General features: G+C 44.7%; 2 protein-coding genes across 26 annotated transcripts in view; one reads left to right on the top strand and one right to left on the bottom strand.

Annotated features, from left to right (window-relative positions):
- BLVRA (biliverdin reductase A) overlaps window positions 1–14,849 on the bottom strand; it is a 56,431-nt gene extending 41,582 nt beyond the window's left edge. For 4 of the 10 annotated variants that reach the window (XR_013927914.1, XR_013927915.1, XR_013927916.1 and 1 more), the window contains exons 1-2: window positions 6,530–6,657; window positions 6,259–6,439 (exon numbers count right to left, since the gene is read on the bottom strand). Coding sequence is in view for 3 of the 10 variants with exons in the window: in XM_080386093.1 (XP_080242219.1) it covers window positions 6,259–6,439 (181 nt within the window). In the remaining 7 variants the exon portion in view is untranslated. Of the gene's footprint in view, window positions 1–1,873; window positions 1,945–6,258; window positions 6,440–6,529; window positions 6,672–12,918; window positions 13,167–13,189 lie in introns of those variants that run through there. The other 6 variants (XM_080386099.1, XM_080386100.1, XM_080386105.1 and 3 more) reach the window with 6 other exon arrangements.
- COA1 (cytochrome c oxidase assembly factor 1) overlaps window positions 10,603–14,861 on the top strand; it is a 53,848-nt gene continuing 49,589 nt past the window's right edge. For 8 of the 16 annotated variants that reach the window (XM_080386121.1, XM_080386115.1, XM_080386117.1 and 5 more), the window contains exon 1: window positions 10,607–10,719. The gene's annotated coding sequence lies outside the window, so the exon portion shown is untranslated. Of the gene's footprint in view, window positions 10,720–12,499; window positions 12,535–14,861 lie in introns of all 16 variants that reach the window. The other 8 variants (XM_080386120.1, XM_080386133.1, XM_080386129.1 and 5 more) reach the window with 3 other exon arrangements.

Below are 14,861 nucleotides of genomic sequence, written 5' to 3'. Positions count from 1 at the left end.
GATAAAAAAACTCAGTTCCACTTTCTTCATTTCTCTGCCAAATGAATGTGCTTACTATGGACCAAGATTTTATTTATAACAACTGTGGCTGAACAAATGGATAATATCCCATCAAAGGCAGGATCGCCACAACCACCTAACTTTGCAGTATCTAAAACAGCTACTGCAAAGGTTCTGGAGCAGGCAATACTCCGGCCACTGGAAGTGGGAAATATACCTTATGAAAGAGGTAGAAAAAGAACTGGCTGGGGGAAACAGGAGATTTCCAAGAGGGAATACTTTTGTTTCAAAGATAATACAGACATTTCTCTCTCTTACTCAGTTTTCACTAGAATGTACCCCCTTCATTTTTTCTGTGATATTTTGGTTAAGTGATTTAACAGTTACAAAAGAAGAGCTTTGTCCTCATCTCAAGTTCATGTCCTTAGCTGCACCACTCCTTTAAATGGCCAAACAGGTCACTGAGTCCTGAAGAGTGGCTGTACTGAACCACCACCATCCTATGCTACCAACGGTACCAAAAAAAGTAATTTTAAAATGTAACAGCAATTCTGCTCATTACTTTACGCAGTCTTGCAGCTTTTTAAAGTGTCAGTCTAAATCCGTTCTTCTCTCCTTACCTTCTGCTACCATAACTCAACAAAGCATTTTGAGGTTCTGGGAAAGAAGCTCACTCTCTTAATTTACGTTATTTAAGCCATCCACATGTCAGGAATGACTGTGGCCTCTCCACAAAATGGGTTTCAGACAAATCACCTCTTTATTTATCATTAGAAATGGAAAACACAAGGCATCCTATAGTAATATTATAAACACAAACTACGCATGGGCACCTAAGTTGTCACTGTTTTACGGATGCCTGCCTTACATATTGGACAATACATCTGTTCTTCCCTCCTGTGGTCAGACTTGTGTACATAAGGGTAGCAATGAGGCCTCAGCAGCTCAGAACACGTAAATGACAACGGTCTGCAGTGATCAGTTCTCCGAGTCCACTTGGATCCATCGGCTTTGTTTAGGATTACACTGAGTCAGAGAAATCCTGTAACACGTGTAACAGTGTGGTCGAAGAATGGCTTGTGATCGAGACTTCCAGGCCACAAGACATTAGGACTACACTTGCTTTCAGGCTGGATGTTTTTTCCTCCTGGAATTGGATTTTAGTTCTGTGGGCTAGAATAGGAAAGTTTATTCCAGCTTGGCATATAAGCAAAAATAAAGTCATGTAGATGCTGGAAATTTAAAATAATAACAATGAGCACCCTGTAAAGGAATGTACTTTGAACTTCTTATTGTTAGAATGACAGAATAGTTTGGGTTGGAAGGAACTTTTAAAGATCACCTAGTCCAACCCTGCTGCCATGGATGTGATGTTTCTCTTTTCCCAGTCACTGGGGACTTCAACTGATTGCCATGACTCTTAAAAGGAGAGTGACTTGGCAACTGCATCAGTTCTCCCTGCTTGTGACGATTCTCTTAATGAAAAAGGCCACCTCAGCCAGTAGGCAGTCTGAGATCCCAAAAGCAAAAGATGAAGAGTTGAAGCCACATTTGTCATTTAACCAAAAAAAAAATCTCCAGTATTATCAGCACCTTCATGCTTCCTTAGGAGCTGATAACTTAAAGGCACCTAGGATAAAAATTATTTCCCCTCCTGTGTTTTAAGAGGAGGAACATTTTGTTTCTGGTATTACAGGCCATCTGATGGTGCGAAGTTAGTGGCCAACTGACAGGGATGGTAGTATGCTGCAGTGGGCCAGCAGTTTTTCTGAAAAGGTGCTCTCTCAACCCAAGTATATGAATGCAAGAAAACCACTGACCATGCATTTGAGGAAAAAAGTGCCTAATGCACTTCCCTGGTGCAAAATCATACCTTCTTCAGAGCCAGCAGGGAATAAAGACTGTGTTCTCCATCTCTGCCCTCTTGAGAAAGCAGCATCCTTTCTGGTGGAGTTTAACAGAAAAACTGGGCTCAGAGCAGCCAGAGAATTACATTGCCACATTCCCTGATTGGACAGCAAGAGGAGAAAGGATGTGAAGCTCTTCTCTCCCCTAGAACAGAGGGCCAGCTGCTATCCCACCACTGTAAGCCCTGTTTTATGATCATATAAGATGGATATTTTCCTAGTTCTCTTGCAGTGTTTTCATTGTATCTATACCCAAATATTTATTACTAGATCAGGCTGGTTGTCACCAGGACCTATCCAGGAAGGACTGGGTTAAAAACACCTGTCAGAATACTATTATTTTTAAATGGTAAGAAGAGTCAGGCAAATGACCTGTTCATTTTGAAGATTTATTCAACAGCCCTGAGTCTTAAGGTCTCCTTACAGATGGCAGGCAGTAAGAACAGACAGTATGTCTTACCTTCATAAATACAGGGCTAAATTCAAGGATAGCTATTCCACTTCACTATGCAAGTAAGTAAATGTAAAAGAGATTTCAAAAATCAAAATTTTGCTCAGCTGCTGCCATTTGAGAAGCTTACAAAGTTCAAAGGAAAAATACATTTCCTAGTAGCAACTGGTACTGGTTATTCTGACTTCTGGATGATGAACCTGTTGCTAACAGGTATAGCATTCTAGGTTACTCAGGCTGCAAATTCAAGTACACCATACTTACGAAAAAAACTGAGCTATTCTCTTACACTGGACACCAAGAATGAAAGCAGAGGAAGCCCATGGTCACTTCCAATGCCAGAAGTGTACCACTCTGGTCTATACCCTCATCACTTAACAGTGAATCGTCACTAGTCCAGAATTCATCTTTATCCTTTACTGCGGGTTCTTCACAGACCTTTGTCACTAGAGAATCATAGGTTTAGAAGAAGACAGCAGTCAGGAGTTAATTTGCCTTCTCCATCCAAATTTTATTAATCTGATTTAATGGGGACACAAATAATTTAAAAAAAAATAAAAAAACCAAACTCAGTCCTTCATATTTGTATCTGTCACCAAGATTAAGCACAGGGAGATCTATACAAACACGCTGATCCCACTTCCAGCTGCACACAACTCTGCTATGCCTGAGAAAAATTAGAAGATTACTCTGAAGACAAGTATGAGCAAGCCACCAAGGTCTCTAAATGCATCACCAAATAACAGACCAACCAGTCTTACATCGCTAATCTGTGTCAGAGCCTGCACAAGACAGTAAACGCTGACGAAGAGCTGTTTGCCCTAGCAACAGAGAGGTTCACAAAGCTTTACAGCTTCTAGCATAGCTAAAAAACATCCATGGCATTTCAACTAGAATGACTGTGGTCTCAACTCTTCCCCTCACATTCTGTACCACTTTTTATTTAGGGATTATCTAATAATTCCATATTCTTTCTGGCAGCTTTTCTCTCCTCTCATTCACAGAACAAAGGTAATGACAATACAATCAAGATCCCTTTCTGCCTACACATTTCATTAAGAGGGAAAGCATTACACAGCAACATTACTTGAGCCATGAGAACGCCTTGCTTTATTAGCCAGTGTAGTGCAGCCTTTCATTCAGCATTTAAGACAGTTACTGTAACAGGAACACTAGTTTCCCCAAACAATGTCTTTCTAACTGGTTTATAATACTATATTAAGAAGAAAGAGGGAGGGGGAAAAAAAAGGATAAACTTCTTTTATGCTAATTGTTGAACTCCCCTTGAAGTGGTGGATTGCACTCATCTGGAATAACAGGATTAGCAAATGCATTTCCCAGTCAGGTGTGTTTTCTGCAATGCTTTCTAATTAACATAGCAGAGCTCTGCCTAGGTTGCAAACATTAGTTTAGTGAACACTTGAGTTCAGTTAAACAAAAAGCCAAAGCTCTTTTTGCTTAATAGAGAAGAAACAGGTCGAATGCATATTTGTATTTTTATTACAGCTGCACTTACTTTATAAAGTTTCAAGATGTAAGCCCAACATTTTGGCCTTATGTGCATATGAACACTTTCCAGGGTTCAAGGCTAGCTCCAGAGGACAAGAACAGGCCCCCAGCAATTGTTCTACTAAGTTACAACAGGGTGTGTATACATTCAGGGGTGTTTTTTTTTAACTACAGGATTAAGCTGTTAAGTGCCTTGGCTTTCCCTGTTTTTCAACTCTAAGCCCCATTCCCACCGCTCTCACGGAAGTAACCTTTCTGACGCCTTGTTTAATATAGTGCAGTACAAACATAATGTAAGTTCTTTTTACTTCGCTGAGCACTACCTGCAAGTTTCAAAAAGACCTCTGATTGCCTGAAAATTAAAGGTGAAGAGTTATGCCAGTCCCACCTTATGTCGCTACTGCTGTACCGGTGTCAAACACAGGAACTCCCTTCCTGGGGAGTTATTCTCCCACTGCAAATGCTGCTTTATCATAGCTATCCAAGCTCTTTCTGTTAAGTTTCCCCACTTCTTTCCAGCTTTGGTTTGTTTTTATTTCCTGTTGCCTGACTGCTGCTTACCTAGCCCAGGATGGCAGCACAAACAGAGAGCTTCACCAGACCACGCCAGCAGCAATGGAAAACACCCACTGCAGCTTCCTACAACAAATCTGCACAATATACAGTGCAGTAGCCTCTCTACAAGCCATATGGAACTGAGGTGACTTTAGGGTCATCATTAAAAAGCAAAAATGCCGATGTGCATTCCACTCCTGCATCTTACTGAAGTCCTGATGCCAAAGTGTAAGATGGGAAGTGATTCCCATTTTAATTTGAAAACTGGTCAGTTAGCCTTTGGTGGGAGAAACATGATCCTTATGTTCTCAAATATGGTACAGAATCCGTGTGTAAAATACACTTGTTTTGACAGGGATGGTCGATTTTTAGTGCAGAGATCAAAGCAGCCCTTTTCTTACCTTGTTCTCACCTGCTCAGCTTAGTTTCTGAAGTCTGTGGATACAGCAGATATTCTTGATTTAGAAAAGTTTGGCCCTTTGACATTTAAAATGAAGTCTCTCAGAGCTGAATGTGGTGGTCTTTGGGGATTTTGGGGGGGGGGGCAGTGAGGAATGGGTGTTGAAACATGCAATTAGCACAACAATTTGGAAAGTAAGGAGGACACTAAAAATTAAAAGGTGAAAATTACACAGATTGAGTCTCCTTTTTAACAAAACAGGCACCGTCATTCCTGTAAGGATAACACAAGCCATACTTCACTGACTCAGACTCCAGCTGCTCACAAACAGTAATTGTTTAAAGAAACTGTGAGGCTGGTATTACAAAAAAAGTTTGTTGACCATGTGCGTGTAAACTCAGGAAGACAAGTTCAGAATCATCAGCCCTCCAGCATAAGGGAGGTTCCCTGATCCAACAGTAAGAATCATATCAGTATTTTACCATCAATTATCAAATATCCAAGTTGGGCGCACTGCTTGCAACAATAGTTTTTAGTACAACTAACTAAGGCTTTCTTATAGGTGCTGAAAATAATTTATAATATTTACCTATTGCTCTTTATTTTGTGAAGTTTAAACTCCAAGTTGGATTTATATTATTGAAACAGATTTGTCTTTATTTTTGCATTTATCGATACAAATGACAGAAAGATGCTCAAACACTATGTTAGTGATTTTTGACAGGGTGTCGTTCTGTGTTCACATCTGTAACCAGAGAACCAACAGCAGAATGACTGTCCTCATTCCAGGAAAATTAACTTGGCAAACCAACGCAGAGTTTGATAAAAATGATTCACACAAAATAAGTTCAATAAACTGTTGCCCTAATTAACACCAGCTTGGGTTTTTTGAACAAGCTCCAACACAGAACTTCAGCATGGTGCCAGGAGAGTTATATAAAGGCTGAGCTTTTTTCTGTGTGTAGATGGAGCCTTTATGCATGTTTGTTTGGTTATTTGTAAGATAGAGACTGGTGATAGCAAAGACTAGAGCATAAAGTGATTACTAATAAAAGCATCCATGTATTTCACATGGATTCTGTACTGTATTTGAGAACATAAGAATCATCTTTCTCCCACCAAAGGCTATCTGGAATATGCCCCACCATGTTCCTTTACAAAAGGAAAAAGTCTTATCTCCATTTTACACACAGGTAAACTGAGGTACCACAAGGTTAATGGTCTGCTGTTTCAGAAGGGGATGTCAAACACCTGCAGTAAACATGGATTTTTAACAGGATTTGGACGAAGCTCAGCACTTCTAAAAACAAGCCAGAAGGCACTTTGTAGGAAAGGTTTTAAGTGACCTCTCACACTCACACAGTGCTCTAGCCACCCAGTGATGCTACTTGGCTACTTCCACATCATTTACAAGCTAACGCTCTGCTTCACTGCACCTTGCACATTCTTCCAAACAGCTTTTCTCTTTTTTCTTTCCCTCGGTTCCCTCCCTCCCCGAGGGCTGGCCTGTTCTGTTCTCTTTAGTGTGGCGGGTGTCTTTGGAGCAGCTAGGGCAACGCGGCTTGCAGGGCTCCCCCACTCCTTCACAACCGAGGGGAAAGGCTGGTGGCAAGCCATCTGTGGAAGGGCAGAGGGAGGGTCAGAAGGCGAAAGCGGTGCTTCCAAATCCAAATTACAGTTAGCACGGATTAAGTAATAGTCACTAACCTCTTCAGCTCACAGAGGAGAAACGTGATCCTGATTAATTCTCCTCTGCTCCCTGCAGCTCCTTCTCGTACAGCACTCTGCGGCTCTAGCGTATCACCGTACCGCTCGTCCTGCTGCTATCACTGCAGCAACACCCCCTCGGCCGGGAAACCCAATAAGGGCTCTATAGGGGCGGGCTATAGCCAGAAGCAGCTGCAGGAAGGCTGGTACAGGCGCCGAGCCTGGGAGAGTTCGTCTACAAACCACCAAGGAAGCTGCACGTGGCTAGCAAGGGGCTGACGCCCCCCGGGGGACCTGTGCGAGACCCCAGTTAAGCCCATGCAGCGGTCACCCCAGCCAGACACTACCCAGAGCCCAGTCATGCAATGGCTTACAGGCACTGGTACATCAGCAGTGCTGATGTCTGCCCAGCTGTATCCGTGGGGTTTACATTGCAGGCTGAGGCCATGCTCAGGAAATCGGGAGTTTCAGCAGTGGCAAGCCGAAAAGAAATCGTTCTGTGCCTGGCTTTGCCCAAGGAGGCAGTATACAGAAAGCTGCTGGAACTGCCCAAGCCAGCTGTTACACAAACTCTTATTCAAGACTGTTTGTCTCCCTTCCTACTGGGGTTGCTTCCTGGCCCACAATATACTGTGCTTAAGCACTAGCTTTGTTCCTTGGAAAGCCACTTTTTACGCAGATCCTACTCCCAGCCTCTTTACTCGCTGTTTCTTATCTGCATGAAACAGGACTTTCAGCTGCTTCATTCAGGACTTGGAAGATAAAAGCCTGGGAGGGTGCAGCTAATTTCACCAAGGCCACTGGTTCCTGCAAAAAAAAAGTGTACGAATCGAGGACAGTCTGAATTTCACATATCATTCCATACCATGCTGATGGTGGGCACTCACAGACTATGATAGCATCTAAAACTGTTACACTGGGACCTCAGATACAAAGGATTGAATTCTATACTCATTCACCCCAGACATAACATAGAAATAACTCTGGAGAGATCAATTAACTGGGTTTTTTTTGCACCCAAATGTGTTCAATTGAACCTGTTTCTGGCAAATCTTGGGGCATGCTGCGTGTATGTAGTACTCTGAGTAGTCTGTCTTCTTCCTGTAAAACTTAAAATTCAGTGCAGCTCTAGATTCCTTACATTCTTTATTCTGAAATTCTGCAGGTTGGGATTGTAAGAGAGATACACCCTTCTTTCCCACTCATTGCTTCTGAGCAGCTAACTTCCTGACCAGCAAGACTTCAGAAATTCACTTGGTCTCTTCCCAGCTACGTGCGCTTTTTGAGTCACATTTTCTGAGCCAGTTTACTGAGTTTTAACTTGTGCAAAACCTCCGCAGTCTAACATAACTTCACTTGAACATGGGGTTTAAACTGACATTACTATGCTGGATGTTTCAAATACATCATGGGACGTTTCAGAATTCTTCCATTCCCCTCTCAAACACATTATATTACCTACCACAGAATAAAGAATAAAGGTGCTCCACGTATCAGCAGCTCTAATTACAGTCGTCACATAACTGCAATAAGGAGGAGCTCCAGAGTAAATGAAGAATTACATGCAAGACTAACAAGCAGGAAGTCTGAAGTCCAGCAAAGCATGAATGAAGATCTACAACATACATGTGGTATTGCATAAAGGAGGACTGGCAGACCAGGAGATACGGCATTTAAAGATACGTATCATGAGTTCAACATATGGGACTGCTAATGACTAGCACGTGACTGCATGCTTAGCATAAGGTAATGGATCAATTAGCACATGATAGGAAACCATAACAAATAGCAGAACATATGAAAAAATGCATATGGGAGTGATTAGAGGCAGATGTAACTCAGAGCCTTCGGATTCAGCAGCGGTGCTCCCATTTGTACAGCCATGTGTTCTACAGGATGCGGGACCTGTCTGATGTCATAATTAACCTTGTAAAAAAACAAAACAACAACAACAACAAAAACCAAACAAAACCACCCCCCACCCTACTTTCCAGATGGATCTGCTCCCAAAACCAGGCGGGAGTGGCAACATGCAACCAAACAGGAGAGCACAGCTGCCTCTCTCCACCACAGTGTGGTTAAGTTAGCTTAAACCAGTCAGGTAACTATTTGCTGTTTGATCCCTGTATACAGCCTCGAGCTCACTCTGCCATACCTTTGTTTTTTCATTCAGGTGGCTAGATAACAGATCCAACGTTTAACTGAACTCTAGACCTGGTCAAGATTGGGGAACTGGGGGGAACAGTTCTGCTAGAGGTGGAACAAGACATGGGCTCTGGAGGAGCCATTTGTGGCTGTGAGATGAGCAGCTGGCATGGTAAGAGAAGCTAGGGTCCCCACCATGGTGAAGCGGGCAGGGGAAACACCCACCTTGGAAGAAACAGTAGCAAATAGCCCCCAGTGTGGATGTAGCTCTAGTGGTATACTGATGGCTTACACAGTCTGATTCTCTTTCCATACGGAAATAGCAGAGAGACTATCTATAAATAATGAGTACCTTTCAATACCAATAGAACTTCACCAAAACAGGGTGGCTATTGTATAGCTTTCATCATTACAAAATTAGAAGGAGAAGGCCTGTAAGGGTAGTTAGGCTGATACAGGCATAGCTGGGTACCATAGACAAACTTTTGGCACAAAATCCTTCTTCAGGTCTAAAACGTACAAAATAGATTTTTCAGAGAGCAATTAGATATATAGGAGTCAGACCATCCCGAAGGTAAAGCAAACCAGTTCCCACAAAGAAGGGATGTTGTTGGAAAGGCAAGAGGAGAGAAAGAGGTAGAAAAACCTGCCGTTTTGCATACAAAACAGCCTCGTAGCAGGGCTTTTTAGGAGTGTAGGAAGGGTTCCCACTAGACTGGGATACCCACCCCCTCCCTTTTTTGCCTTGTATTTCTCATCGTCTATGTTTTGGTCATATTTGCACATCTTTTTGTTCTGCTGATTGTCTTTCCATACCATGTTTCTCCCTGCTTTCACCTTCCACAGTCCCACGAGTGTTACCAGTCCTAGCAAGCAGATGTATTAATTAACTTCTGCTACAATCTAGCAACCTCTCACTTCTCAATTATTTTTTCACAAACAAGTAAGCAATGCAGAATACTGTAATGATCATTCTGACCATAGGAGTTGACCAGAAGCCACTAGAAGCCCTCCATGGGAAGAAAGTTTGTTGGGATAATTCAACAGGAGATAATAACCCACTAAATCACAATGGTAAACTAAAAAGTGTGAACAAGAAGCTGGAAAGTACTTGGATAAGAGAACAAACTGGCTTGGCAACAGCCTGGAGAAGAATGCCTGATTCAACTCCTCAGCCAGGGAGGGCACGCAGTAAGTATCAAAGCAGGTATGATGCACTAAGAAACAGCGGCAGAACGCACTCTGAAATTATTGGTACACTCATCGTTTAATTTCAGATGAATGAAAACTGAGAGCCAAGGCTCAGGATCCCCAAATCTGGCAGCGCTCGCGCACACTCCACACAGGGCACAGCCCAAGCGCTGAGCTGTGGCAGCTCGGGGCAGCCCGCTTAAACAAACCGACAAGGACATCAGCTTATGTGGTACAATGGCAAGGGATAAATTTGGAATGAAAAAAGATAAGCCAAAGACAGCAGTAATGAAGTTAAATATGCATATCGGTGTATGAAATCAGATCACATCTAGAGTGTTTTCTTTAGGGACTGCTGGAGAGATGTTCACAGAAACTCGGTTGGGTTTTTCGTTTTTCTTTTCATGCATAAAGCTGGTTTTATGGTGTTCCTTCGTTTAGGGCTTGGCCTGGAAAAATAATGAACCACAGAAGATAATGGATCTCAGGACAATGCAGCAAACTGAGTGTTTGTTGTTTGAACAGACTATGTGGGGTGGTCAGTGTGGAGCTGACAGGAGCTGCGTGAGGGAGAGGCCTGCGCTTCTGCACGGCGCCGGGCAGGGAACCCATCTCTCCACAGTTTCTCCCCGACTCCCCCCACAGCCCAGGTTACGGCTGCGGGAAACCCACCACCACTACGGCCGGGCGCAGCCTGCGGGGCGCGGCGCTGCCCCTGAGGGGAGGGACCCTCCGAAGACGCCCCCCAGCTCCCGCGCAGCCGGGCCCGGCCCTGCCCGCCAGCTCCCCCTGCCGCGCCCCGCCGGCACCGCAGCCACCCCACGGCCCACGCGTGAGCCCTGCTGCCGAGCGCCGTGAGTGGGGAAGGGGGCGCGGGGCAGCGGCCGAGCTCGGGACGCGGTTATAGCCCCACCGCGGGCTCCCCGCCGGGCGGCGCGGCACCGCGGCGAGACCCCCGCCCGCCGGCGGGCTCGGCGCTGCACAAAATGGCGGCCGCGGGGCGGGAGGGGGCGCGGCGGTGGGCGCGCGGCGGCGAGCGGCAGGCGCCGGGGGAGGCGGGGGCTTACAACGGGCACCAGCGGGGCTGCGTCGCGGCGACGGAAGGCGGTGCGGCACGGCGTGCGGCGAGGCGGCCGCAGGCCTGCGGGGCGAGGGGGCTTCGGCCCCTGAGGGCATGACCGGGCGCGGCGACGGTACGCGCCCCTCGCGGCGCCATTGCCCGCGCCGCGGCAGCAGCACGTGCGCTTTGCGCGCGCCTGACAGCGCTGCGCGGCGCGGCGAGAGGCGAACTTATCCAGCAAGCCGCGAACAGAGCCTGACGCGCAGGAAGTAACCGTGCTGCTGTGAAGGCCTGCGCCGCGTAACACTGGTTTCACAGATTTAAATATTAATTTCCAGAGACGGCGCCGCTCAGGGGTGCGCTGCCAGCTCCCCGCGGGGTGCCACCACTGCTGCCCCACGGCCGCGGGCACCGTCCCTCGGGCCAGGCGCTCCCGGGGGCACCCGGCACCGCGCAGAGCCGGCGGCAGGGGCACAGCGGGGGAGCTGTGAGCGGCGAGTCAGTTGCAGTAGTAAGTCCACGTAGTAAGAAAACTAGTCAGATTTGGTTCCTCATTCAGGTGCAGCTTCAGAAGTGATGAAGTTGTCTTGAGCACGTTTGATGTTCTGACACCGCAAAGAAAAGAATTGCTCTGTTTCTTTGCCTAGAAGTTCAAACTTTGCAGTTTAATACTACTCGTACCACTAATCCGGAGGAGGTTTCCCCTACCTCTTCCTATTGGCGAGGCTGGTTCATCCTGCCTCCCAGCCTAGGTGGTGTTGACTCACATCAGTTCCTTTCTGCTGATTCCCATGAACTCTTGGAAAAGCAAGAAGGGAGCACGCAGCATGAGATACAAGATTGGGCTGGACTGCTTCTTTTAGAGCCAGTTTTTTTATAAGCGGAAATGTTGAAACAAAACAAAAAAACAAACTCAAAAACAAACCAAAAAAAGGCAAAACACCCCCCCACCCGCTTAGGCTAGCCTCAGAAGCTGGAGCAATAGCAGGCTGTGACAGCAGATGGCCCTATTCCACTGCCCAGCTGTACAGCGCGCTGTACCTCTTCTATCGGGTTCAGGGATCAGCCGGCTTTTTGAAAGTTGGTTTTCCAGTGCATCGCGGCTTCCCTGACATGGTATGCACTGCAGCTTAACAGTCCAGCAAAAGGGAGGGAAAAGGGGCATGAGCACCCCTTCCAGCAGCAGCTCACAGCTGCACTTAAGTGCAGTGTTGAACTGTACCTACTTTTTGAGTCCAAGCTTTGACCCAAATTAGAACGGTAAATTTACTTTTCATATTGTGCGGTGGCCCATGTTAAGGGCTCTCAAACTAGACTGGGGGGTGTGGTAGAGAAAGATGTGTGCATGTTAACAGATAACAAAATACTGCCTTTCTGGCAGCTTAGTGCCTAGAGATCTTTGTGTCTTAGTTAAGACTTGACAATAATTGCTGTCCTCACTATCTGAACAGAATAATTTAAGGTGCTGAAGTACCCAGAATCAGCCAAATTCCATTAAGCACAAAGTGCAAAGAAAAGTTATCTCAAACAAGCAATACAGCAATTTTAACGTTGTTGCATTTTATTCCCCCAAGGAAGAAAGGATTCTCTTCAAGAGAAGGGTGAGGAGGTTAGTCAAACTTGATGTGTCATTTTTTTTGTTAGATGAGCTTTAATTTAGAATACTGTATATTGAATGAAAAAACATGGAAAATGGAGATAAGGAGCTTTTGGGATTAAAAGAAAAAAAAACAAAACCAAAACCCAAACCCTTCATTACTATCTTAACAGCTTTTTCTTTTTCTAAGTAGCACTTTGCTGTTGCAGTTCTGAAATTAATGAAGTGTGCATGGATTATTGCGGCACGTATTTTACTTCAAAGCTGTTTATTCCCCAGAAGTCAGAGGCTTTGCGTATCTGTTAACAAAGTACTTTCCAGGCCACTTTTCAAATACAAACTTCTGGGGTTTGACTCAACGCCAGAGGAGCAAAAGGAGCAAAATAACATCCTTACCTTTGTAGCTGTGACCACAATATAAAATCAAGCAGGAGGAAGAGCCGATGCTGGGGGTTGTTTTCACTGCACTTAAAGCACCTTAAGTGTCAGAGCTCACACAGAGACATGCCTTCCCTAACAACATGGCTGTTAGGGCTTTTGGCCTTTCTTTTGTACTTGCCACAGTTTAGCCAGCACAGGTGAGCGCAACTTCTCTGTTAAACAACGCATCTCCATGCAAGCACTGTTACTGCACAGCAGTTTCTCTTACTTGCCCATACTACCTTACCTGCACAGCCCGTAGTGCAGCTCCAAGGCTAATTTAGTGACAACCCAACTTGTGGATGTTCTGAGAATTAGGAGGAAGCTCTAGATATGGATCTGAAGGCTACATCAGCTCTAGTCCACTTTTGTGCAGACACCTTACAGTTTGTCCAACTCCCAACTGTACAAGGGCCACAGAAAGAGAAGTCAACAATTGACATGTGCAAATACTTGATCTTAAAATGCTTGCATATCCACGTGAGGGGGAGGGGAGAGGGAAAAGAAGAACTTAGCTGGATTTTTCTATTTTTCTATAATGCTGTTAGTGACTCAGTCTACGGTTTTGAGCTGTGATCTTGCATAACTGAGGAGTTTGCAGAAAAAAAGCTGTATTGTTTCTCAGTTTCTGGAAGTAAGCAGCAGTTACATGACCATAAGGCTAGTGTGGGAGCTAACCTCTTGAAGGTGCAGTCTTACTTTTTTCTACTCAGCATTATCACAAGGAATAGAAACTATTTGAGCATGTACATCTGAAAAAATTACCCAATACACGAGGGTGAAATTTTACTAACATGGTTTCAGTTGTCAGTTCAGCATTGCTTCTTAGTCTTTTCCCTGTTGTGAGCAACCTGAAAAGCATCACCAGCTACTTATACTGACATTTGCTTTTAAGTGTGTTTCAGGGATGCTTTCTGGTGTTAGAATGTCTTTAGTTAAGCAATAGAATACTTTCATCTGATGGGGTGGTGGTAGTGTTTTTTTGTTTGTTTGTTTAACAACTGTGCAGCAGTAATAACAGTTGTATTTAACTGCCCCCCTTCCCCCGGGGCAGAGTAATTTCCTTTTCTTGGTATTTACGTATTTTCATTAAGTGATTGCACAGCATACCACCAGCTAAAATACATAGTCCCTGCTTCCGGAGCTGTCTCAGAGTACTCTGTGTAGTCTCAGTACACAGCAGATAATTTGGAGGGTTTTGCCCTGCCTTTCTTGCTCCTCCCTACGCCAAATAAAAAGTCATTCCTGCTATTAATTTGATCATTATACTAAACATAGTAAGCCCAATTATCCATTACCTAAAAACAGATTCTGCCATCATGTTATCAGACCTCTTGCAGATCAAACTGGAGGCGCGTGAACAGGGACTGTTTTCCTTTTTCGTATCTGTAGCTGTATCTGCTTTGAAGAATGGCTTTGTAAGCTTCTCCCATTAACTAACAAAGAGATAGAAATCTTCCACATCCCTGTGTGCCTTCTCCAGATGCGGATTAATTTCATTAATGGCAGCAGTAATCTCCCAGTCTGTCTGGCAGGTGTTGATCTATGCTCCAGCGCTAGTGCAGATTCTCACTTGAATGATGTTAAGTGAGTTAGAGCCAAGGGTGTGCTTTTAATAAAAGCAGAGTGGCTCCACGTACTGCACTTTGGCTTGAACTTTTCAGATGGACCACCACAGACTGTCTGACACCACCCTCCACAACTCGTAGGTGGGAAAGTCCATGAGCACAGGCAAGCGTGTCTAAACAAACCACACACACAAAACCCACGTAGTGGGAACACAGCTCTCAGCAGCAGGTATTCCGATTTACAAACCTGTATTTATTCCTGATGTAGACACAGCCAGCAGCAATTATACGATAGATCAGTCTAAAATTAGATCTAGTATTAAAATAATGAGAAATTGATGTATTTAACTT

Source organism: Falco punctatus, assembly GCF_963210335.1.
Source record: "Falco punctatus genome assembly, chromosome: 4".
NCBI classification, from domain to species: Eukaryota; Metazoa; Chordata; class Aves; order Falconiformes; family Falconidae; genus Falco; species Falco punctatus.
Note: the sequence above shows the minus strand (reverse complement) of the source record. Positions and strands in the feature narration are given on the sequence as shown.